Source organism: Callionymus lyra, chromosome 15, assembly GCF_982586985.1.
Source record: "Callionymus lyra chromosome 15, fCalLyr1.hap1.1, whole genome shotgun sequence".
NCBI classification, from domain to species: Eukaryota; Metazoa; Chordata; class Actinopteri; order Syngnathiformes; family Callionymidae; genus Callionymus; species Callionymus lyra.
Window position 1 is genome coordinate 14,409,685 of NC_141832.1, and position 21,578 is coordinate 14,431,262.

At 39.5% G+C, this 21,578-nt stretch overlaps 4 protein-coding genes across 6 annotated transcripts; 2 read left to right on the top strand and 2 right to left on the bottom strand.

Annotated features, from left to right (window-relative positions):
- The first annotated feature begins 387 nt into the window (after positions 1–387).
- On the top strand, positions 388–6,368 carry LOC148065033 (ras-related C3 botulinum toxin substrate 1-like). Its single transcript, XM_087810138.1, has 6 exons — positions 388–698; positions 2,768–2,839; positions 3,003–3,120; positions 4,019–4,081; positions 5,051–5,210; positions 5,291–6,368. The coding sequence occupies exons 1-6, from the start codon at positions 664–666 to the stop codon at positions 5,422–5,424; spliced, it is 582 nt and encodes a 193-aa protein (XP_087666264.1). The 5' UTR covers positions 388–663; the 3' UTR covers positions 5,425–6,368.
- A 590-nt stretch (positions 6,369–6,958) lies between these two features.
- Positions 6,959–9,267, bottom strand: LOC148065034 (winged helix repair factor 1-like). The gene is made up of 7 exons (XM_087810137.1): positions 9,154–9,267; positions 8,190–8,285; positions 7,972–8,114; positions 7,670–7,905; positions 7,484–7,581; positions 7,230–7,377; positions 6,959–7,144 (listed from the first exon to the last, which is right to left on the bottom strand). Exons 2-7 carry the CDS (start codon positions 8,281–8,283, stop codon positions 7,099–7,101), a joined length of 765 nt encoding a protein of 254 aa, XP_087666263.1. The 5' UTR covers positions 8,284–8,285; positions 9,154–9,267; the 3' UTR covers positions 6,959–7,098.
- Positions 9,268–9,526: 259 nt separating this feature from the next.
- dxo (decapping exoribonuclease) lies at positions 9,527–14,006 on the top strand. Of its 3 annotated transcripts, XM_087810067.1 has the most exons (7): positions 9,531–9,662; positions 9,876–10,435; positions 10,519–10,745; positions 11,443–11,662; positions 11,725–11,860; positions 12,999–13,093; positions 13,168–14,006. In XM_087810067.1, exons 2-7 carry the CDS (start codon positions 9,882–9,884, stop codon positions 13,298–13,300), a joined length of 1,365 nt encoding a protein of 454 aa, XP_087666193.1. In that variant the 5' UTR covers positions 9,531–9,662; positions 9,876–9,881; the 3' UTR covers positions 13,301–14,006. The 3 variants fall into 3 exon arrangements, with proteins under 3 accessions (XP_087666191.1, XP_087666194.1, XP_087666193.1); XM_087810065.1 differs by having other exon boundaries at positions 9,527–10,435; XM_087810068.1 differs by lacking the exons at positions 12,999–13,093; positions 13,168–14,006 and having other exon boundaries at positions 9,527–10,435; positions 11,717–11,854.
- A 27-nt stretch (positions 14,007–14,033) lies between these two features.
- On the bottom strand, positions 14,034–21,442 carry slc25a17l (solute carrier family 25 member 17-like). The gene is made up of 9 exons (XM_087810069.1): positions 21,174–21,442; positions 21,038–21,098; positions 20,154–20,220; positions 19,042–19,196; positions 17,999–18,115; positions 17,774–17,919; positions 16,734–16,829; positions 16,509–16,591; positions 14,034–14,940 (listed from the first exon to the last, which is right to left on the bottom strand). The coding sequence occupies exons 1-9, from the start codon at positions 21,246–21,248 to the stop codon at positions 14,793–14,795; spliced, it is 948 nt and encodes a 315-aa protein (XP_087666195.1). The 5' UTR covers positions 21,249–21,442; the 3' UTR covers positions 14,034–14,792.
- Between the last annotated feature and the right edge of the window lie 136 nt (positions 21,443–21,578).

Below are 21,578 nucleotides of genomic sequence, written 5' to 3' on the forward strand. Positions count from 1 at the left end.
ATGTATTTATTAAAATATGTAACTTTATGGGAGCTTTTGATCATTTACACATAAAAAAAACGTCATAAAATAAAACTAGTTTTGTTTTTAAAGTGTATTATATGTTTAAAATAAGGAACTTCATTCATGTATTTATTAAAATATGTAACTTTTGGGAGCTTTTGATCATTTACACATAGAAAAACGTCATAAAATAAAACTAGTTCTGCAACAGGGAACTGTGAGTGAAGGTTCATGTAATTATAATAGTTTTCAGAAGAGGTAAAACAGGATGACGAGTAGATAAAAATCACATCATTGTCAGGAGGAGGACGCGTGGGCGTGTGCAGTTACACCGGATGCACCATGCGGCGGCGGTAGTGAGCTCCATTCTTCTCTCTTATGGGTGGTGGCCGCTGTTTTGCTTCGTAGCTTCCAGAATCGCCGGTGGAAAGCATGGGAATGTAGCCGGGGATTTACCGTCTAAACTCGCCTCAAAGTTACTCACAAAGTTGCTGCGACTTCTCCACCAGGTTCCCCCACTTGACCCGGAGCTCTGCCGCCACGTCTGAGACGCTTCTCGAAGGCTTCCGAAGCGAGTGAACCCCCCGGACAAAGAGACCGAGTCGAGGGCTAGCATCGAGCTAGCTTTGGCTGCTGGAGCTAACCTAACACTCCGGCGCAATGCAGGCCATAAAGTGTGTGGTTGTCGGGGACGGGTGAGTGGACTTTAAATATACTCTTAATCTTTATACATTCGTGTCAATAATTTAAAACAAGTCTTAAGAGAAGTGGACACTTGTTTGAATCAGATTATTCACTGTATGACTCGCTTATTTATTATTTTTTGTCTTAACTTTGACAACAAACATCCAAATAATCTTAATATATTTAACCTTTATTTGACTTAAAAATACCATATACGCAACATTATGTTGTCTATAATCTTGGGGTGGCTCACTGGCCCCATCTTGCATTTCTTTCTTGTTAAACAAACCCACTTTAAAATCCCTCACGTTTGCACTAAAATCCGTGCTTTTATCTTGTTTTTCTTCCTGGTCAAATAGTCTTTAAAGACCATTTCACCAGCTGCCCAAAGGTGCAAGGAATGTGAGAAGCCTGTGTAATAATAAGTGGGAGGTGTAAACACAGTGGTAACTTCAGGGTGTGGTAGATACCACAGCAGCAGAGTCACTCATGGAGCCTCCTTTGTCATTTCATCTCTGGTTTGTCCGGCCAGACTCTTCCATAACAGACCTGTATTAAAGTATTGTTCAAGCCTTTCTGCGGCTTCTTCTAGTCATGTGTTCACATCGGATTAGTCACTCAAACAATCCGATGGTGACTGAAAGACTGGCTATTATTGTGTTTTGCAGGCTGATGAATAGGAAAACTCGACACTGAAATATACTTAATAACATTTTTTATAAATGCACATCACAATTTATTTCGGTATGAACCGACTGTGTTGTTTCTGTTTAACCTCCGTGCACACAAGACATTCCAAGGCCAGATTTATGGTTTAATCTGCAGTATAAAAAAGTCAGGAGTTTGGTGGCCCGGGGGAAATGGCTTGAGTGAATAAATTCATGAGATCTTTTACAAATGTTTGCGTATTCCCAAACACTTTGAAATCAAAATTCATTTATTTATCTTTTCCCCTCTTCTGTCGGCTGCTGTGCTGAATCTGGAATTATAAATTGTCAAAGGACTCACTTCCAAGTTTGGGGATTAGGGTTATCACGATACGGATACTCCAGAAAATGTTGGATGTTTTGATACCATTTTCCAAACCGCAAGGGGGGGGGGGACCACCAAATTTAAGATAAATATTTATATTATTTAAGAAACTTTTAACAGAACCACTCATTAAATGTTTATGATAAAAAAGAAAAACATTTGTGCAAAAAGATACTGCAACTTAACAGGTTTCAGTGTCTGAGGTAGTCCAAAAAAAATAGATTTCGTGTTTTTAAATACTTTTGACAATCCTACAAGGGGTTAATACAGTACGTTCTATCTTTATATCTCATTTTTAAGTTGTTCTTGGCTGAATAAATGAAAATGCAATGCTACTTTTTATTTTAGTTGCTTGACAATTACTTGGATAATCATGATATATATATATTTGTTGTAAATCCTTCACAGTATTATGTTTGTCACTTTGCTACAGCTGAATAAAATGTTTTTCTTTACATTATGAAAAAGTAGTTTTGAGGCAACAGGTTTGTTTCGAGTGAGTATTTAAAGTATATATGTCTGAACCGACTTGTTTCATTTTATATATAATTAATATAGTTTTAAAATGAAAAAGATACCCCCTAAAAAGTATTTGTTCATCATAATGAGTAGATTGATCTTTAATGTCATCTTAAACAATAAGCGGCAGCTGTGTAAGAAGTCCAGGTGTGGCTCCCCATCAAATGACCGACGGGGAAGGGAAGAGTTTTTATCGTAAACTCTTCCCAGATTCATAACTCGCTCTCCCGCCCTACATTTGACACACTTTCCATGTCATCTGCCTCATTACTTCTGTGAGCGCTGAGCTCAACTTGGCGAGTTAAAAAAGGAGTTTTTTTTTTATTTGTTGGAGCAACGAGAAGAAGACGTCAGGAGATCTTTTGCGAAAAAACAGATGAAACCCTCGAGACGGTTGATCTAAACATAAGAAGTTATCTGTTGCTCTCAAGGGCCCCGTGTTTCCTCACTTAAGCCATTTCCATCTTTGTCCTCTTCCTTTAAGTGAGGACGAGTGTTCATGCTTTTTTTTTTTATCTTTCTCCTCCAGAGCTGTGGGTAAAACCTGCCTGCTCATCAGCTACACCACCAATGCCTTTCCTGGAGAATACATCCCGACAGTGTGAGTACGAGCAGCTGGATTTTTTGACCATTTTCCTCTAGATTGAGGTTAAATCGTTGTGTCTTAAAAAGTGTGATTTTTTTTCTAAGAATGTGGTCTATTTGATCCGAAGCTCGACTTGATGTTAATCCGGCTCGGTTTTAACCATTTCTCCTCCCGTCAGGTTCGACAACTACTCGGCCAATGTGATGGTGGACGGGAAGCCGGTGAACCTGGGTCTGTGGGACACGGCGGGACAGGAGGACTACGACAGGCTCCGCCCACTCTCTTACCCACAGACGGTACAGAAAAAAAAAGTCCATATTAAAAAGTCTTCAAGAAGTCTGGATCATACATGTTGTGTTTTAAGTACTTTTGTCTTGGCCAGGGACAGATGAATTATTAAGGGACCACATTAAATTATCTGATGTTGGTGAGGGACCGTCAAACAAAAGGATAAATTAAACGTCTCTTAAAATGGTGGATGGGGGGGGGAAGGAAGTTACAGAGACATGATGGCAAATTATGATCCAATATCTTTTTCTTTGTTGAAGTTCAAGGTCAGTGAAAATGGATGTTGTGGAAAAAATAATCAAGTATCGAATAAGGTTATAAAATCAAGCTTAATTTGCTTAACTAATAATATAATAATTATTTTATGGCACTTTTTCTTATTCTGAGGGACACTAAACACTTGGACTTGGGCAGACGACAAAAGTCATGAAACAAAAACCCAATAGTTATATTTCAGACTAGTTATAAATAAAATGAATAAATACGAATTTTAATTTTTACTTTCTACATGACTGTGCCCAGGTCTGCTCTAATTGGACTAAGAAAATGTCCTTACAAGAATGAAATCAGGGGGATGTGATTTAAAAAAAAAAAAAGTATTTTGTGGGTTAAGGAAGTTATATTGTTCGATCTTAATCTTTTCATAATGTTTCTAATGAAAAAAAAGGATTAAATAAAATGTTGAGTTAGCCGTCACATCGCTCTAACCTAGTGAGGCTCTTCATAATGTATATCAGTTTATATTGTTTCAGGGACTCTATGTACTGATTTAATCATGATTTTTGAACCGGTCCATCGGTAACAGCGAGGCAGGAAGAGCGTGGAACGACCACACCTTTGTTCCCGTCAGTCGCCAAAGGGAAGCGATAATTCCCAGTTTCTGATTGCATTGTTTCTTCTGAACAGGATGTGTTTCTCATCTGCTTCTCCCTCGTGAGTCCCGCCTCCTTCGAAAACGTCCGTGCCAAGGTGAGCCCCTGAATCTGGTGGAACATGGGTCGTTACACTCGTTTACACTTTTAGTTTTATTCAGCCCTGATCATAAGTAGTTACGTTTACACATATAAAGCATATAAAGCATAGCAGTTATTATAATTACTAAACTTAGGAAAATGTTGTCGGAACATGATCTGGAGCTTGTAATCCATGCGTTTGTTTCTTCTCGTCTGGACTATTGTAACAGTTTGTTTTCATGTCTTAACAAGAAGGATCTGTCTCGCCTGCAGTTGATTCAGAACTCTGCAGCGAGAATTCTGACTCGCTCTAGTAGAAGAACTCACATTTTCTCCGATCGTTAAAACTCTTCACTGGCTTCCAGTTTCTTTCAGGATCAACTTTAAAATTCTGGTTCTTACTTTCAGAGCTATTCATGGTCAGGCTCCTCCTTACATCACTGATCTGATCCAGCCTTACACCCCAGCTCGGGCTCTGAGGTCTGTGGATCAGAATCTACTGATGGTTCCTGAACACGGTTCAGGACCAGAGGAGAGAAATCTTTTCAGGCTGTTGCTCCTAAGCTTTGGAACGATCTTCTCTCTCTCTTTGCGCTTGATGGATCTACTGACTCCTTTAAGAAACATCTTAAGACGTTTCTATTTGTTCAGGCTTTTCCTTGATTTTCTGGATCTCCTGTGTTGTTCTCAGTATTATCTTGATCTTTAAAGTATATACTTTTTTGAGTATTGTTTTGATTGTTAAAGTGCTTTGTGACCCTGGTCTGGAAAAGCGCTATATAAATAAATATTACTTACTTACTTATAAAGAGAAATAAATGTTTGATATTCAGTGTCTTTATATCGATATATATATATATATATATATATATATATATATATGTATATATATATAACTGTAAAACATTACAACACAATTATTTTTTAATAATAGTCTATTTTTGACTGATAAACATTAACGATGGCATCTCTAATGGACCTGCAGTGGTTCCCGGAGGTGAGACATCACTGTCCCAACACTCCCATCATTCTGGTCGGCACCAAGTTGGACTTGAGAGAAGACAAGGACACGCAAGAGAAGCTGCGGGAGAAGAAACTGGCGCCGATCACTTATCCTCAAGCTCTGTCCATGGCCAAAGAGATTAGTAAGAAAAAAACCTTATGTCCTCCCAAGTTTATCCCAATGTCAAACATTTAAAAAAACTAATTTTCTCTCCTACGTCAGGTGCTTTCAAGTACCTGGAATGCTCGGCCTTGACTCAGCGCGGCCTTAAAACTGTCTTCGACGAGGCCATCCGGGCCGTCCTGTGCCCTCCGCCCAAGAAGAACAAGAACAAGCACAAATGTGTCGCCCTCTAAGGCCGGACGGGCTCACACGGGTGGAGGCGGCCAATAGAAGTTAACCAAGTGCTCCAGATATCCACAGCGTCGGCGCCGACCTATTCCAATCACGCGTCTAGTCAGTAATCGAGGACGAGTATCTAGTCGATCGTCACCAACATATGCTCCGTAAAGCAACACTATGACAATTTTAAATTCTTGAGGCCTTTCTAACGTGGATTGTTTTCATGGTGGGTTCAGTGACGGTGGAATGTTTTCAATTTTATTTCCACTTTTTTTTTGTTTACAGTTTTTGGCTGAAGAAATGTTGCCAAATATATAACATTCTCTGTGCTGGTCGATGCGTCTCCAAACCATCATCACGTTTAATGTTCCTAACGTCAACGACTCCCGGTGTCTTTGAACGCATCGTAACCTCTCCTGCTACGTCAACACTGTTCTAGATGGAGTGACGCCGTCAGTGCTGTTCGACGTCCAGTATTCTTTATTTTCCTTTACTTCGGCCCCAGAAAGATTGTAAATTCCATAGAGGGTCCGAGGCTTTCCGGTGACAGTGGGGAACAAGAGCGCCTCTTACTTGCTCTTCGGGCATTTCTCAGAAATTCGTTTCTTGATGTAGAACATGTCACTAAAAAAAAAAAGAAGCTTCTCTGGTCACCGATGTGACTCTCACTGTACTGTCGTGCTAACACTATGAAGACACCCCGATAATCCCACCCACTGTTCATTTGTTTTGTTTTTTCTTGTTGTAATTACTGTCAATAGCATGTATATGCGACGTATACTTAAAACTACAAGTTATCTATTTACAAGAAAATGTTTAGGTCAGGGGGTCAAGTATGTTTGTGTTCTTCTCTGTATTCAGACGTGTGCTTTTAATAAAAGCCAATGTTGTCTGTGTTTTATTGAACTTAATTGTCACTTTTATTTTGTCGAAAAACCCAATAAATTACAAACGAATACCTCTTGTTTGTTTTTGTTACCTTTTCTTTAGCCGTGGAACATTCATTTTATTTCCCTCTAACTTGTATAAGTTGGAAAAATGAACTAAACTAGGAATGCTTGGAAGGCGCAGACCTCCCCCAAGCAGCTGATGAATCGTTTTACATTTTTAATCAATGGGAAAGCTGTTTTATTTAATGTGTATTTTAAAATGTCCTAAAAAGATTCAATATTTATCTGTTTTGGGGTTTGTTTGTTGATGGATAAATACTATTAACCACATTGGCCTGTGAAACAAGGGTTACTTACAAATATAGATTATAATTTAAAATGAACAATTAAATTCAAGTATCTCTGAAAATGAACTTAATTTTGAAGCTTACTTAACTTTCCCTAAAGTAAACTATGTTACAAATGTTAAAATAAGACTTTTATTTTAAAGAAAGTGTCCTTTTTTTTGGGCAGTTGTTGCATTCATGGACTTTCAGTGCTACTGACCCACATACACTAGGAAGTAATGAGTGGAATGTTGAACAACCGGCAGATAGCGACTTGTCAATCAACTTTCCACGACCGTTATGTCCTTCGACAGAGTGACACGAGAGTGACGTCGCAGCGAAAATAATTTTATTTCATCCTGACAATAGATCAACAGAAATGACATAAACCCACAAGGTTCAATTAATTCTTAGAACAAAAGCAAACAAATGTTCGTTCAATGATCACGTTTGGCTTCAGTCTTTTCTACTTTCACGTGTCGACGCATCTCAACATCGCTCCTGAAGTGGTTGAAATGCTGCAGGAAAAAAAAGATAAAATAAAGTGAAAAACAAGTTTCTAAGACTTTAAAAAAAAAGAAAAAAAAGTGTGTGTGTTTTTACCTCTCCACCAGCTCAGCTCCAACAATGTCATGAATGTGGTATTTCATGTGGAATTTCACTTGTGACGGCGTCTTCCTCTCCTCCAGATCCGCCTTCAGGACTTCACCGTACTTGGACTTCTTCACCATACCGAGCACGGCTTTACGACCTGGCGAGGGGAAGGAAAAAAGGACCCCCCAAAAAAACAAAACAACCAACAACGGGAAAGTTAGCAGGAGTTTGTCAATTACCTCATTCGCGTGTTACTTCTCCACCTTGTATCAAATACTTGGCAAATTTGCCAGAGTTTGGGATGGACAGCCACCAGCTGCCGGCGTCCCTCACAGTCAAGACCCCGGACTTCACCAGCTGCCTGGATTGGGGTCAAAGTGCACACCGTCGGAATTTTAAAAGGATGACATCATCGGGTTATTTTTGAGCCGGCGTAAGGTTTTTTTTACGTTATCTCGGAGTCCATGAAGAGAAACTCTCGCAGCATTTTCTCTTTACTGAAGCTCAGGTCTGTGGTGGACGACAACACTCTCTCCACAAACTTCTCCACCGCCCCGCGTGTCGCTCGCCCGTCTTCCCCCGCCAGAACTTTGGCTTTGTAATCCGACGCCAGAACCAGGGCGAAGGCTTCTGCGTCGAACCCGAGCTGGAACATCAACAGTTCTCCTTCGGCGCGCATTTTGTTCTGTGAACGACAAAAATCGGGATTAGTTTTCGTTGAGGCGTGAACGGAACCTTTAAGTCCACGAACCACTTCCTTGTCCACCATAGTTTTGTCGGCGTGCAAACTGTAGATCTGGTGCTTCAACACGATCTGAGGCAAAGCATCGTTGAAGAGCTTTCTGGGGAAAAGCGTTCTGAGATACTCGAGTGTCGAACCGACATCCGCTGGCCCTTTAAAATAAGAAAGTAAATTTGTCATAAAGGGCTTTATTTCTACGTTATATATACAGATGTTTTTCTAGCTACCTTCTCCATCAGCAACAGCGCCAAACTTCTGGGTGACATGTTTTATTCGCTTCACCTTGAATGTGTCTGAAATCAAAGTTCGTTTCCTGCTCATACCTGAAGAAAATATTCAGAAAAGTATAACTAAGTGGTTTGTTTGATCATTTCAATTGTTCGTGTCTTGTAACAATCAGAATATGAAGACTCAGACAACTACATGTTACCTTAAGATTAGTGTTTCTTTAATTGGAGATATCCTTCTCGTTTAGACTATTGCAACAGGTTTTTTTTAATGCAAAACTCTGTAGCGAGAATTCTGACCCGCTCTAGTAGAAGAACTCACATTTCCCTGATCCTTGAAACTATTCACTGGCTTCCAGTTTCTTTTGGGATCAATTTTAAAAATTCTGGTTCTTACTTTCAGATCTATTCATGGTCAGGCTTCTTCTTACGTCACTGATCTGATCCAGCCTTACACCCCAGCTCGGGCTCTGAGGTCTGTGGATCAGAATTTATTGATGGTTCCTGAACACGGTTCAGGACCAGAGGAGAGAAATCCTTCCAGACTGTTGCTCCTAAACTTTGGGACTCCTGTGTCTTATGTATCTTGGCCTTTTTTAAGTATATATTTTAATTGTGTATTGTCTATTATTGTTAAAGCGCTTTGTGACCCTGGTCTAGAAATGCGCTTTACAAATAACTGTTACTTTACTTACTTACTTAGAAAAAGGGATAACTGAGCTAAATTTAATTCAGATCCGCTTCCTGTTTGAATGTACAACGTTAAAAATAAATTGATCTATTTATGAATAAATCTTTAAAGTCTCATGATTGTTAAATAATCTACAATAATTTTGACAAAAGACACAACTTTCCCAAAGTAAAGTCCTTTCGAACACGCCCAAACGGGTAAACAAGTTGGAGCTAACAAAGCTAACAACAACCGCGATCTAATGATCAAAACGGGCTTAAACTCGAGTCTTACCTGTCGCCACATTTACCGGATAAATAAGATTATTTGTTTTGTTTTATGTTTCGGATCATATGATAAAAGATCAACGTCCAGTCGACCCAAAACAAACGGTTCACTTCTTCTTCGTCTATATTGTCACCGATCTACGGCGCAACACTGACATCAACAGGTCGGGGCGTGTACCTGCAGCCGGTGAGATATTATTTTTCAATGTGGTTCAATGGTTTAATTTAACTTTAGTCAATGTTTACTAAAAAACAATTTAGTAAAACGCCTTTTGCAAAATAATGTTTCTTTAATAACAAAACAAATCAAGATATACATGTTGTCACACGGTGGCGCTACTGAGCTCAAACCGACGATAGCGTTTCGCGCAGAAGAAGAAGCCACACGTTTTGAGGGTCAGTTAGCGAGTTAGCTGCTGTAAAAATGGGAAAATTAAAAAAAATTACCTTCGTGACCTGAAGAAACAACTGGAAACGTTTCGACCTTTTTTATTTGTATTTTTCCCAAACGTAAAGGCGAGTAAATCTTGAATAACGTTTACGAAACAAGCTAGAAACGTGTAAATGCTAATGCTACATAAACATCAACAAAAAAAAACATAAGTGAAATAAATACACTAAATGTTAAAATTTACAGATGCAAGGCTTGCAACTTTATTCAAAAGTATAAGTCGAAGCTCCTCGAAGTCCCATCCAACAAAGGGTGTTCATTTCATGTGTTATGTGAAGGAAAACATGGACGACCGCAGGCGACACACTCCTCACTCGGGACACAATAACAAACGGGGTCGAGCCGATTTTGAATGCGATCTCTCGGACACTTCGCGGCCAAAACACCGGCGTCGAACAGAATCCGACTCCATGGGGCAAGAGGTTCTGAGCTCCAGGAGCGGGGAGGAGGTTCTTCTGGGCTCCAGGAGCGGGCAGGAAGTTCTTCTGAGCCCCAGGAGCAGGCAGGAGGTTCTGAGCTCCAGGAGTGGGCAGGAGGTTCTTCAGAGATCCAGGAGCGGGCAGGAGGTTCTGAGCGCCAGGAGGGAGGCCTACGATCGAGACTTCCCCGTGTACAAGATGCCGGTCGAGGTGGGCTCGTTCTCACTGGACCCCGAGCGAAGGTTCTTCAACGACCGCAGGGCAGAGAAGTATTACGTGGAGCCGGACCGAACCCCTCGTTTTGACCTAAGGGATGGATACAGGGATCGTTTTGTGAAGAGAGACGATGGCGTGAAGGAGAAGTTGGACCACTTGCTGCGATGGATCTTGACTAACAAGTCAAAGCTCACGAAAACATGGTGTGTTGCATTTTTTATTTTATTTTTACAATGGTTTGTTTTCTCTTTTATTAACTTTTTCCATTTTTTTTTTTTTTGCTCAGTCGTCTAGACCATGACTTTGTAACGTGGCGGGGCCACCTGACCAAAGTGCTGACGACTCCTTACAGCAACATGGAGGGATGGCTGCTGGCGGTGACCCGGTTCCGAGGGACTCTTTACATCAGCGAAGTGGAAACGGAGGCTTCGCGACAAATGGAGGAGAAGGAAAATGAGCGGCAGAAAGAGATGAAATACTGGGGATACAAGTTTGAGCAGTACATGTGCTCGGGTGGGTACCTCTTGATGTATTAAAACACACCTGACCAGATCAGATGTGGCCCCTTTGATTGTTTTCATGGCGGCGCCCCCTAATGTCGGCGTAAAGCTATAGAACTAGGTCTTAAAGAATCGTTTCTGATACTAAACTTGTTTAGTAATCTATTACTAGTTAAACTCCTAAGTACAATTTAGTTTTTTGTTGTTGTTCAAAGGTAAAACTAACGTGTTGATTTAAGTGTGTCTTAAATAGATGTTGTGACTCTATCGTATCATCAGTGTGTGTTTGTACAAAAACTCTCTTTTCATTCAAATATATTGACATTAGGAAAATGATCTTAAGCCCCGCCCACTGAAAACTTTCAGTTTTTCTGTAGATGAAATCTTGTTTACCATAACCACACCCACTCAGGCATCATTGTTCATCAAGGGTTGTCACCGCACCTCATCAATCCTCCACCTCCAAGGGACTCCTTGTATAAACCAACCTTTTTTTTTGAGTCACTATTATATGAAAAAGGGAAACACACGTGTTTTCTTTCAAAAGAGCTTTTTGATTTACCTGTAAAACTATTTTTTTCTTAACTTTTTCCAGTATATTGAAGCTGTTTTTATCTTGTCTACGTTATCGTTTCGAGTTACACCCCCTCATGACATTAGGAGGACGTACGTGCCCCCCGACTAATGTTTCTGCTCACTTTCTGGACTAGACGACGTCCACGGCTCGCCCGACCCAAACGGCGTGGTGAACACAAACACGGCGTTCTGCACGGTGGTCCAGACTCGCCTGGAGGATCACAGACTGCTGTTCTCCGGCGAGGTGGACTGCCGCGATAAAGACCCCAACGCTCCGGCGCCCCCCGCCTGCTACGTGGAGCTGAAGACCACCAGAGAGATCCTCGAGCCGAGACACCTAAGCACCTTCTACAGGTAAGCGCCGGCTGCCACGGTTCTGGTTCTGCGGTGTAAGAAACTGATCTGTAGGTCTGCAGGTTCAGACTGATGAAATGGTGGGCGCAGTCCTTTCTTCCCGGGGTTCCCCGAGTCGTGGCGGGGTTTCGAAATGATGACGGAGTGGTCGTGTCGACGGAGACTTTCCAGACCTCTAAAATGTCACAGCTTGCCAAGGTATGAAGCTTTAAACTGTGGTGTGTAAACTTTCGATGGCGATAATTTTTTCACAATACTCTCATGATATATATATATTAATATATATATATTTTAATAAAATCAAAAATATATCATTTTGTGGGGGGGGGGGGGGGGGTTTAATTCATATTTGATTTGAATTAAAGTTATTTTATGGTTTATATATTATAAAGAGTTTGTACTGCATTTTTTTCACTTTCGATTGCAACTAAAATTGCGGCCGCTAGCTGACGGCAGTCATCAAATGCTCCGGGGCTGAAGAAACGATGGATGGATGGATGGATGGATGGATGGATGGATGGACGGACGGACGGACGGACGGACGGACGGACGGACGGACGGACGGACGGACGGACGGACGGACGGACGGACGGACGGACGGACGGACGGACGGACGGACGGACGGACGGACGGACGGACGGACGGACGGACGGACGGACGGACGGACGGACGGACGGACGGACGGACGGACGGACGGACGGACGGACGGACGGACGGACGGACGGATGGATTGACGGACGGACGGACGCAGCACAGACATGGAATAGAATCATCTCTTCACTCCACTCCTGCCCCCAAACTCAGAATTAAACAATTTAATAGCAAGAGGAATAACTGCGTCCCTGAGTCTATTAGTGTTGCATCATGGGAGGAGCAATACAGTATCAAATAATTGCTATTAAATCATATTTTATTTATCATCGTTATTTCATAATTCAATAAACTGCGTGTAAAAATAAATGACATTCTTTTTAAAATGCAAATATTCACAGCGTTTGTTCATTTTTGTCTTGCAATTAAAATTCCGGCCACCAGATGGCAGCAGTCGTTAACTCCAACGCAGCTAAAAGAATTATGAAATGCAACTGAGGACGAGAGGATACAGTGGACTCTAGCAGCTTTTAAAGCTGATGTTTGGACATATGTTGGTTTGAAAAACAAATTAAATCAGTTTCGACTTAGTCAAGCGTCATGTGGTCTGTAAATTCTGCAACACCAGAGTCAAGTACTCGACAATACTACAAATATTTCCTTGTTACTACAGTATTACTAGAGTCAAGAGTCCTGTTGTGCACCTGTATCGAGATACGTACGGTAACGTAACGTTTTTCAACAGAATGAAATCAACCCCTGGAAACCAACCATCTGCATGAACTTCTGCTGCGACTTCCTTTCCTTCGTCAAATCTGTAGCGACCGACGACGACCCAGAGTGAGTCCCTTTAGATTTCTCCCCAGTTTCAAGGTCTGACAGTATTTAAAGTTGAGGTATTTTGTTACCTCCAGCCTGGTGTACCTCTTCTCCTGGGAGCCCCACATGGACGTGGGATACTCCATACACCGGAACTCATCGTACTCCTTCCTGCCTCGCTGGTTTGTGGAGGGAATGACCGGAGGATCTGACTCTCAGCAAGTCTGAATTCACTTTTGGGATTTCAAAAGCAATTTTTCAAAAACGTTTCATGTCTTCGTTTTCTTAGCTAGATTTTTTTCACTGCATTGACCTGTTTTTAATGCCTTAATGATCTGTGTTGTAAATACTAGAAACAAGACATACATAAACATTATGACCACCTGTTCATTACCTTTGTTTTCTTACCTAAACACTTAAGATTGGACAAGATTCCTTTTAAAAAGGATATTATAAACGTATGATAATCTGAATTAAGAGTTCGGAGCCGCGGAGTCAAACTCCATCGTACAAGGGGCCAAAATCTTTTAATAATTGAGTTTCTGGGCTGAAAAAAAAAAAGCATATTTTTATGGAAGTGCCATCAGAACATTGAATGGTTTAATTTATTATTATTCATATTTAAACGTTAAAATCATTTAAATTATTCAATATTTTTTATATTTTAATTTCAATTCAATTTTTTTTTTAAATTCGTAGCCTTTTAAATACGATATTAAAGAAGACCAGCCCAAACCAAACGAGCACCGAGCTATTTGATCATACTTGCATAAACGATCAGGTGACGACGTCAGTTTAGATATTTTCATGACAAAGTATCAACTTTGTTTTAACGTCTGGAGTTTAAACATCTTATGATTCAGTAAGTAGGATTCAGTGAGCGGAATTTAAAAGGCTTCGTATTTAAAATGATATGGAAAAAAAACAATCGAATTAAGAGGATGAACAAACACGGTTTCAGGTTTAACATGTTTATTCGATGTAATTAGGATGAAATAAACATTATTTTAATACAAAAACAGCAGTTTAATCAATGAACTGAACTGGAATGAATTATGTTTATGTCACACACGCGTGAAGAAGCTCGGCCACAGATAAAGAACGTCTCGTAAAAACTCTTACGGGGGAAAAAAAAAAGTATTATTCTGCTTCTGGATTCGACACCTTTGAGTCTCAATGGTCCAAAATAAATAACCTTGAGGTTTTAATACGTTTTGGCTACTCTACCATGTAAATTAAGACAGTCATGATAAGTTACAGTGTTTTCGTTTAATTATTGATCACAACAAATACATTAAAATACTATCTTAACAACCGAAATATCGGTTTCTAAATTGCTTTATTATTTAATTATAAAGTCTTGTTGCTTAATGCTGCATTAAAAGCCGTAGTAAACGACATTTCTTTCTTTTGTTTTTGAGTTACTGAAGAAATGTTTTACATCTAAACATAGTTAAATGTATATATCTTTTAATCAAGTTTAATTTCTGATCTAAACCTGGCGACTTGTTAAGGCACTCTATTGGTTGGTCGTCACCGGTTTAAACCAGTCTACAGACAGAAAAGAAGCCATTTTTCCTTCAGTCTGTGAGGTAGAAAGACCTGAAGAATCGTGAAGGAAGTTGTCGTTTGTGTTCGTATCGTAAATCTGGGTCGCGTTAACACGGATTAATCCGTCTTCGTTGACCTTTCGCATTAGAGCCTGTAGCTCATGGTAATCTCACAGTTTCAGTTTCTGGTTCAGACCCATGACCCTGAAGGTCGCGGCAGTGATCTTCTCGTAGATGACGAACATGAGCGCCGCCGTCAGCACCGTCTGGAGCAACTTGGCCTCCAGTCCTTTGTACAGACCCAGAGCTCCGTGTTTCCTGGAAACCATGAGAAGCGTTTGAAGAAAAACATCAATATATGCCACGTAAACGGCACTTTTACCACTTCAGTCTTAAAACAAATGATTTACAACCAAAACAACAATTTATTAATCAGGAAAAAGTGTGTGTTATTGATGACGGCAATGTTTTCAGTTTACCTGCAAATATTTAAAACGATTATTTAAGCAGTTAACTGAAGAAAAAAAAAAAAGGTGAAATCGGCTAAATAAACAAGATTATTCTTAATAATCTTAATCTTCCACTTTCAGTCAGGAACATTTTGTGCTACTGATCTGCATCTTTTCAAATTGTACTTTAGGTGACATCAAAAATGTTGTGAGGAAGATCAGGTGGAGTCGCTGGTTTAGACATTTACTGAAGTCTTTATATTTTCTCCAGATTTCATCATATTTTACCTTATTTTTTACGGATTTATTTTCACTTTTTAACTGACATTTTCTCGTTTCTACTCAGAATCGGAAAACTTGTGTTTCCGCACAGAATATAAAAATGAAATAAAGAGATTAATTAAAAAACAAATTACACCAATACAAAAAAAACAAATAAGATAAATCACCACAAAATGACGTATAAATACATATTGAAAATCTGTTTCTTTCTTCATTTCATGAAATATTTTGTGTTTAGACCTAAGAAGAAATGCCATGTTTGCTACTTTTACAAATACATTTAAAACAAAATAAATGGTATAATTAATGATGAATCAAATGAGTTATCAGTCCATAGTAAGGTCAATTATTCAGGTAGTTTAGGTACAAAAAAAATTTGATAGAAAATATCTGTTAAACATTAGCTAGAACAATATTTCTTGCAAAGCCCCGAACATTTTTATGTGTCGTGTAACAGATGCTGACAATTAGAAGAAATTATTTTGGGGAGATTATGATGAAGTCAGAACGGGTGCATAAATCCCACATACCCGTAACATGAGACTCGTATTATTAAGTTGCATTGACGCAACTACATATTTATACTCGTAATCCAGAAGGTACGCACTACAAATGTATAGTAAGGTGTATTCACAATTGAAGTACAGATCTCAGGCTATGAGTGTGCGGAATATATGCAACTATTTTAGTAAGTAAGTAATTTTTATTTGTATAGCGCTTTTCGAGACCAGGGTCACAAAGCGCTTAAACAATCAAAACAATATTCAATAAAGTATATACTTTATTTATACACTTTTAGCAGTGATCGAGGTGCAAAACAAATCTGTGACTCCCGCCTGCAGATTCAAGAGGTTGTGTTTAATAACTTGTACTCAGAGACTTGGAAAATATAGTCAACGCTTGTTTTTTGTGGGTTTTTTTTTTTACGACTACAAGTCTTCAATTACACATGCGTACCTTCTGGATTAATAGTACGAGTACAGATCTGTGAGACTTATGCACCAGATCTGACTTCTTAGATTATTTTTCCGTTATAGAAAATAAAGTAGTATAAAAATGCTAATATTTTCAACAAGAAAACAACATTTTTTTTCTTAATAATTGATCCAAAACATCAGGTTATGAATTATAAACTGATATAAACGCATCACTCACTTGATTCTGTCCATCAACAAGGAGAAGATGTTGGAGATGCTTCCGGTGACGCCGCCTTTGCCGTCCACCTTGTGCTGACCAAACTAACAGGAGAAGAAGATTTGTCGAGACAATCATTGACTTCTTATCGACAAGTCCGAGGACATAAACAAAAGGTTCGGTCGGCGTTTACTTCGACACTTTGACCGGGCGATAACCCCGTAAAGGTCATGGAGGTCAACGCACCCTGAGGATGGCCTGCACCGTCTGCAGAGGATACGTGGCTGTGGTCGCCACGGCTTTGGCGACGGCTCCGATGAGAAAGATCTCCGCGGACGAGATCTGGAGGAGAAGGTGAAGAAAGAGCACGAGATTAAATGCATGACGATACGACGAGAAACCAGGCGCACAGTAGTAGATGTACTCTGGTTAAATAGGTACTTTAAAATTAGCTAGAACTTTATTGATCACTACGGGAAATGGTTTAAAATTTAAATTATTTTAATTGAATTTAAAATCAAGGTTCTACAATCTTTCTTGCACTACAGTACTAGTTTATTGTCATCATTGTAGACCTACACACGGACCTAAAAAAAACACAGGAAACGGTTCAAATAAAACGTAATGACTGGCAGAAAAAACTACTTTGAGTGCATGAAAAATACATCCCACAATAATGCTGACTCAGCAGGTGCTCTAGAAGGCTTTTTGTTTTGCTCATTTTTACTAGTTTACTCGTTTTATTTCATAAGAAATGAACAACAATTATTTAAATAATCAAAATAATGATTAAGTTCTATTATGGTTTACATTTCAATGAAGTGTGTATGAGAACAAAAGGATTTTTTTTTTTAATGTATTTTAATTTACTATTAACATGTAAATATTTAAGACGTTTGTTCATTTTTGTGTTGCGATTAAACCTCCAGCTGCTAGATGGCAGCATTAGTTACGTCCTCCGCTGCTAAAGTAACAATGATCCTGCAATATCCAGGCGATGACTGAGGACGAGAGGATACAGTAAACTCCAGCAGCGTTTTAAAGCTGATGTTGGACATATTTTGGTTTTAAAACAAATGAAAGTGACTTCGTCAAGAGTCATGTGGTCTGTAGATTCTGCAAGACCAGAGTCAAGTACTGGACAAAACTACACATAGTGTTACTACAGTATCACAATGTATCGTATCGTATTCCTTTAGGTATTTCAGGAAGTGGCTTCAGTTTTTTCAGTCCGTAAACCAACGACTGCTTTGAAATGTCCGTAAAGGATCGGACAACAGGCTGACCTTCTTCCCTCCGTGACCCGCCCTCCTCTTCATGGCCTCGTAAATCATGAACTGGACCGCGGGATTGAGGACCAGGATCAGCGACGGGAGGGTCCCGTTCCACAGCGTCGCCACCCCCTCGCTGGCGATGATCTGCCGGAAAGCGTCTGCGCCCCCAAAATATCACTGCGTCACTTCCAGGACTACGCGTCGACACGTCGGTTGGTTTTTAGACAATAAACTCACCGAAGATCCCCTTGTACTGCGTCTGGTGGAGGTCTTCGTCCCTGAACTTCACGCCTTGCAGCTTAAGCCTGGTGTTGACCACCCACATGGGAGTGGTCAGGACGACGTTCACGGCTCCTGTGGTGAAGACAACCTTCTTTAACTGTTCCTCTTATCATCTGGATCCACATTAAACAAGCTCTTAAGAGACGCTTCATCCAGGAGTTCTAGTTCAACACTGCAGAAGACTGACCAGAAACTGTTCGAACTTCTAGGGATCTGGATCTTGTCATCCATGCGATTGCCTCTTCTCGTTTGGAATATTGTAACGGTTCATTTTCGTGTCTTAACAAGAAGGATCTGTCTCGTCTGCAGTTGATTCAAAACTCTGCAACGAGAATCCTGAACCGATCTAGTAGAAGAACTCACATTTCCCCCGATCCGTAAAACTATTCACCGGCTGCCAGTTTCTTTCAGGATCAACTTTAAAATTCTGGTTCTTACTTTCAGATCTATTCATGGTCAGACTCCTCCTTACATCACTGATCTGATCCAGCCTTACACCCCAGCTCGGGCTCTGAGGTCTGTGGATCAGAATCTACTGATGGTTCCTAAACACGGTTCAGGACCAGAGGAGAGAAATCCTTCCAGGCTGTTGCTCCTTAGCTTTGGAACGATCTTCCTCTCCCTCTGTGTTTGATGATCTACTGACTCCTTTAAGAAACTTCTTAAGACATTCTTATTTGAGCTTTTCCCTGTTTTTCTGCGACTCCCGTGTTTGTCTTATGTTGTCTTGATCTTTTTGTTGTTTTTTTTGTGATTGTTAAAGTGATTTGTGACCCTGGTCTAGAAAGATCTTAACAAATAACCATTACTTACTAAATAAACGCTGCTTATTTAGCAAATAGCATCCATATTTCATGACATTTTCTTATGATAAAAGGTTTAAAAAAAAATGTTACAGTTAAAATATTTACTTTTACACTTCAAAAAACCACCACAGGCTGCATGAAATCTGCAAATAACCCGGAGTGTTTCGAAGCCTGTTCTCTAAACTCACGGACCTGATATGATTCCCATCAGCAGGTCTCTTGCGAGTCTGGATTCCCGAGGACTCGACGCCGTCAGTCTCTTCAGTGAGTTGAAGGTGTAGAAGTAGACGAAGTTGGAGCAGCAGAGGCTGGAGATCACAGGGAACCAACCTCTGTAAAGAGACAACCTGGAGGCGACAGGATACACGTTCAATCATTTCACAATATCCCATCTCTGTATCCTTTTTTTGTTTGTTTATGGCACAGTGTTCATGACTACAAATAATACAGTTTTTTTTACACTAAACGTGAAATATTCACAACATTTAATCATTTTTGTGTTGCAATTACATTTCCGGCCGCTAGATGGCAGTCATTACATCCGCCACAGCTAACGGAACAATCAATCCCGGCGACGACTCAGGACTAGAGGATACAATCGACTCCGGCAGTTTTGAAGCGGATGTTTGAACATATTTTGGTTTCAAAACAAATGAAAGCCATTACGACTTCGTCTAGAGTCACGTGAGATATTGACAATGGCTGAGGACAAGAGGATACGGTCAACTATATTATAAAGGGAAAAGGAAAATAATAATAATGATTAAGTTCTATTTCAATAAAGTGTGTACGAGAACAATTCATTTCTTGTATTTATTTTATTCTTTTATTTACTTTTAACATGTAAATATTCACACATTTGTTCATTTTTGTGTTGCGATTAAACCTCCAGCTGCTAGATGGCAGCCGTCATAACGTCCTCTGAAGCTAAAGGAATAAGGAAATCTCGCAATATCCTGGCGATGACCGAGGATGAGAGGATACAGTGACTCCCAGCAGTTTTTGAAGCTGATGTTTGGACATATTTTGGTTTCAAAACAAACGAAAGCAGTTACGACTTCATCAAGAGTCATGTGGTCTGTAAATTCTGCAAAACCAGAGTCAAGTACTCAACAATACTACAAATGTATCCTTGTTACTACAGTATCACAATATATCCTGTCATGCACCTGTATCGTGTAACGTATCGTTTCGCCAGATTCTTGACAGTACACACCGATATATTACACAAACAAATAGTGTACGATATAAATGTTTGAGGCGAGTTACAAAACTAAAGGAAATGTTGAACTTGTTCTACTTACAATCCTTCTTCCTGCACAATCTCTGCCAAGATGACCGGAGTGGATTTGGATTTACGACTCTCATCCACTGAAACAAACCAAGTTCACTTCAGTCTAATGTCGTGAAAAATCCTAAAGAAGACCAGAAGCCTGAGTCAGACTCAGTACATGGTCCAGTCTTAAGAGAAAAATAAAGAGATTTTTCTACTACAGTTGCTAGTTTATCTCACTTTTTTTGAGTACATTCAGTTTCAGTTTATTTATTTAAAAGCCAGTGAGTCGTTGAGTTAAACGCAAGTAAGAAAGTAAGAATAAAACAAATAAAATATAAAGTATAAATTAAATGAATAAAAAAATAAAACAAATTGATAAAGAATAAATAAAATAGGAATGGAAATTAATTATAACTAAAATACAATAAAATGAATGGATAAAGTAATAAAAAAAATTGATAAAGAATGAAAAAAATAGGAATTTAAAGTAATTATAACCAAAATACGTTCAAATAAAAGGGTAAAAAAAAAAAGAAAAGTTACATAAGATAAATCGTTTATGAAATAGGAATACAATAATACAATAATATTGTTTGGTTGTTTTCTATTTTTCATATTGAAAATGATATAATGATGAATAAAAAAAATGGTCTTAAACATTTCTAGATTATCCGTTTTTATAGTTTTACTACGTCTTCATGACATAAACACAGTCAAAGTCAAAGGTGTAAATGTTTTATAGTTTAATTTGCGACAATAGTTTTAGTAGAAAGAGCAACACAAATACTGCAGTTCAAACGTAGAACTATGCTTTTAATTTAGAACCAGACATTCAAGTATATTGACGAGTTTAAACCTATATTTGTGAAAAAAAAAAAACTTCTATTGTTGTGAACATCTGTCCAAACTCACCCTGCAGTCTGCTCTTGGCGGTGTCCAGAGGGAAGAAGGTGCTCATGGCCGTCACGCTGCCCTGCACGAATAATCCATTTAAAAAGGTTACAAACACTAAAAGAAAGATAAAAATACATTTTAAAAGCTCGTTCACCAAAGCACCTGCCACCGCATGAACCAGCGTCTCATACGACAGAAGGCCGACCGTCGAGGCGCCTTCCCCGGACATCTCTCTCTCTCTCTCCCGGTGACAGACGGAGTGAAGTTCGCAAAAGAAAGAAGAAATTCTTCTTCGAAATCGTCTCTTTTTTTGAAGCAGTTCAAAAGTTTTTAAATGTCAACAGGAAACTTGCACAAGAGTGAAGGAAGAAAACCGGTGTTGAGTGAAAATCTCCTGCCGAAACTGCATCAAATACTAGCGAGCACGCATGCGCAGTGGTCACACGTGACGTCACGACGGCTGCCTCACAGAGACAAAAAGGAAAGGAGGTTATAAAAGGCGAAAAAGTTGAAATTGAAAATTACAATATTGTACAAAGACAAATGGAGAAATAAACGA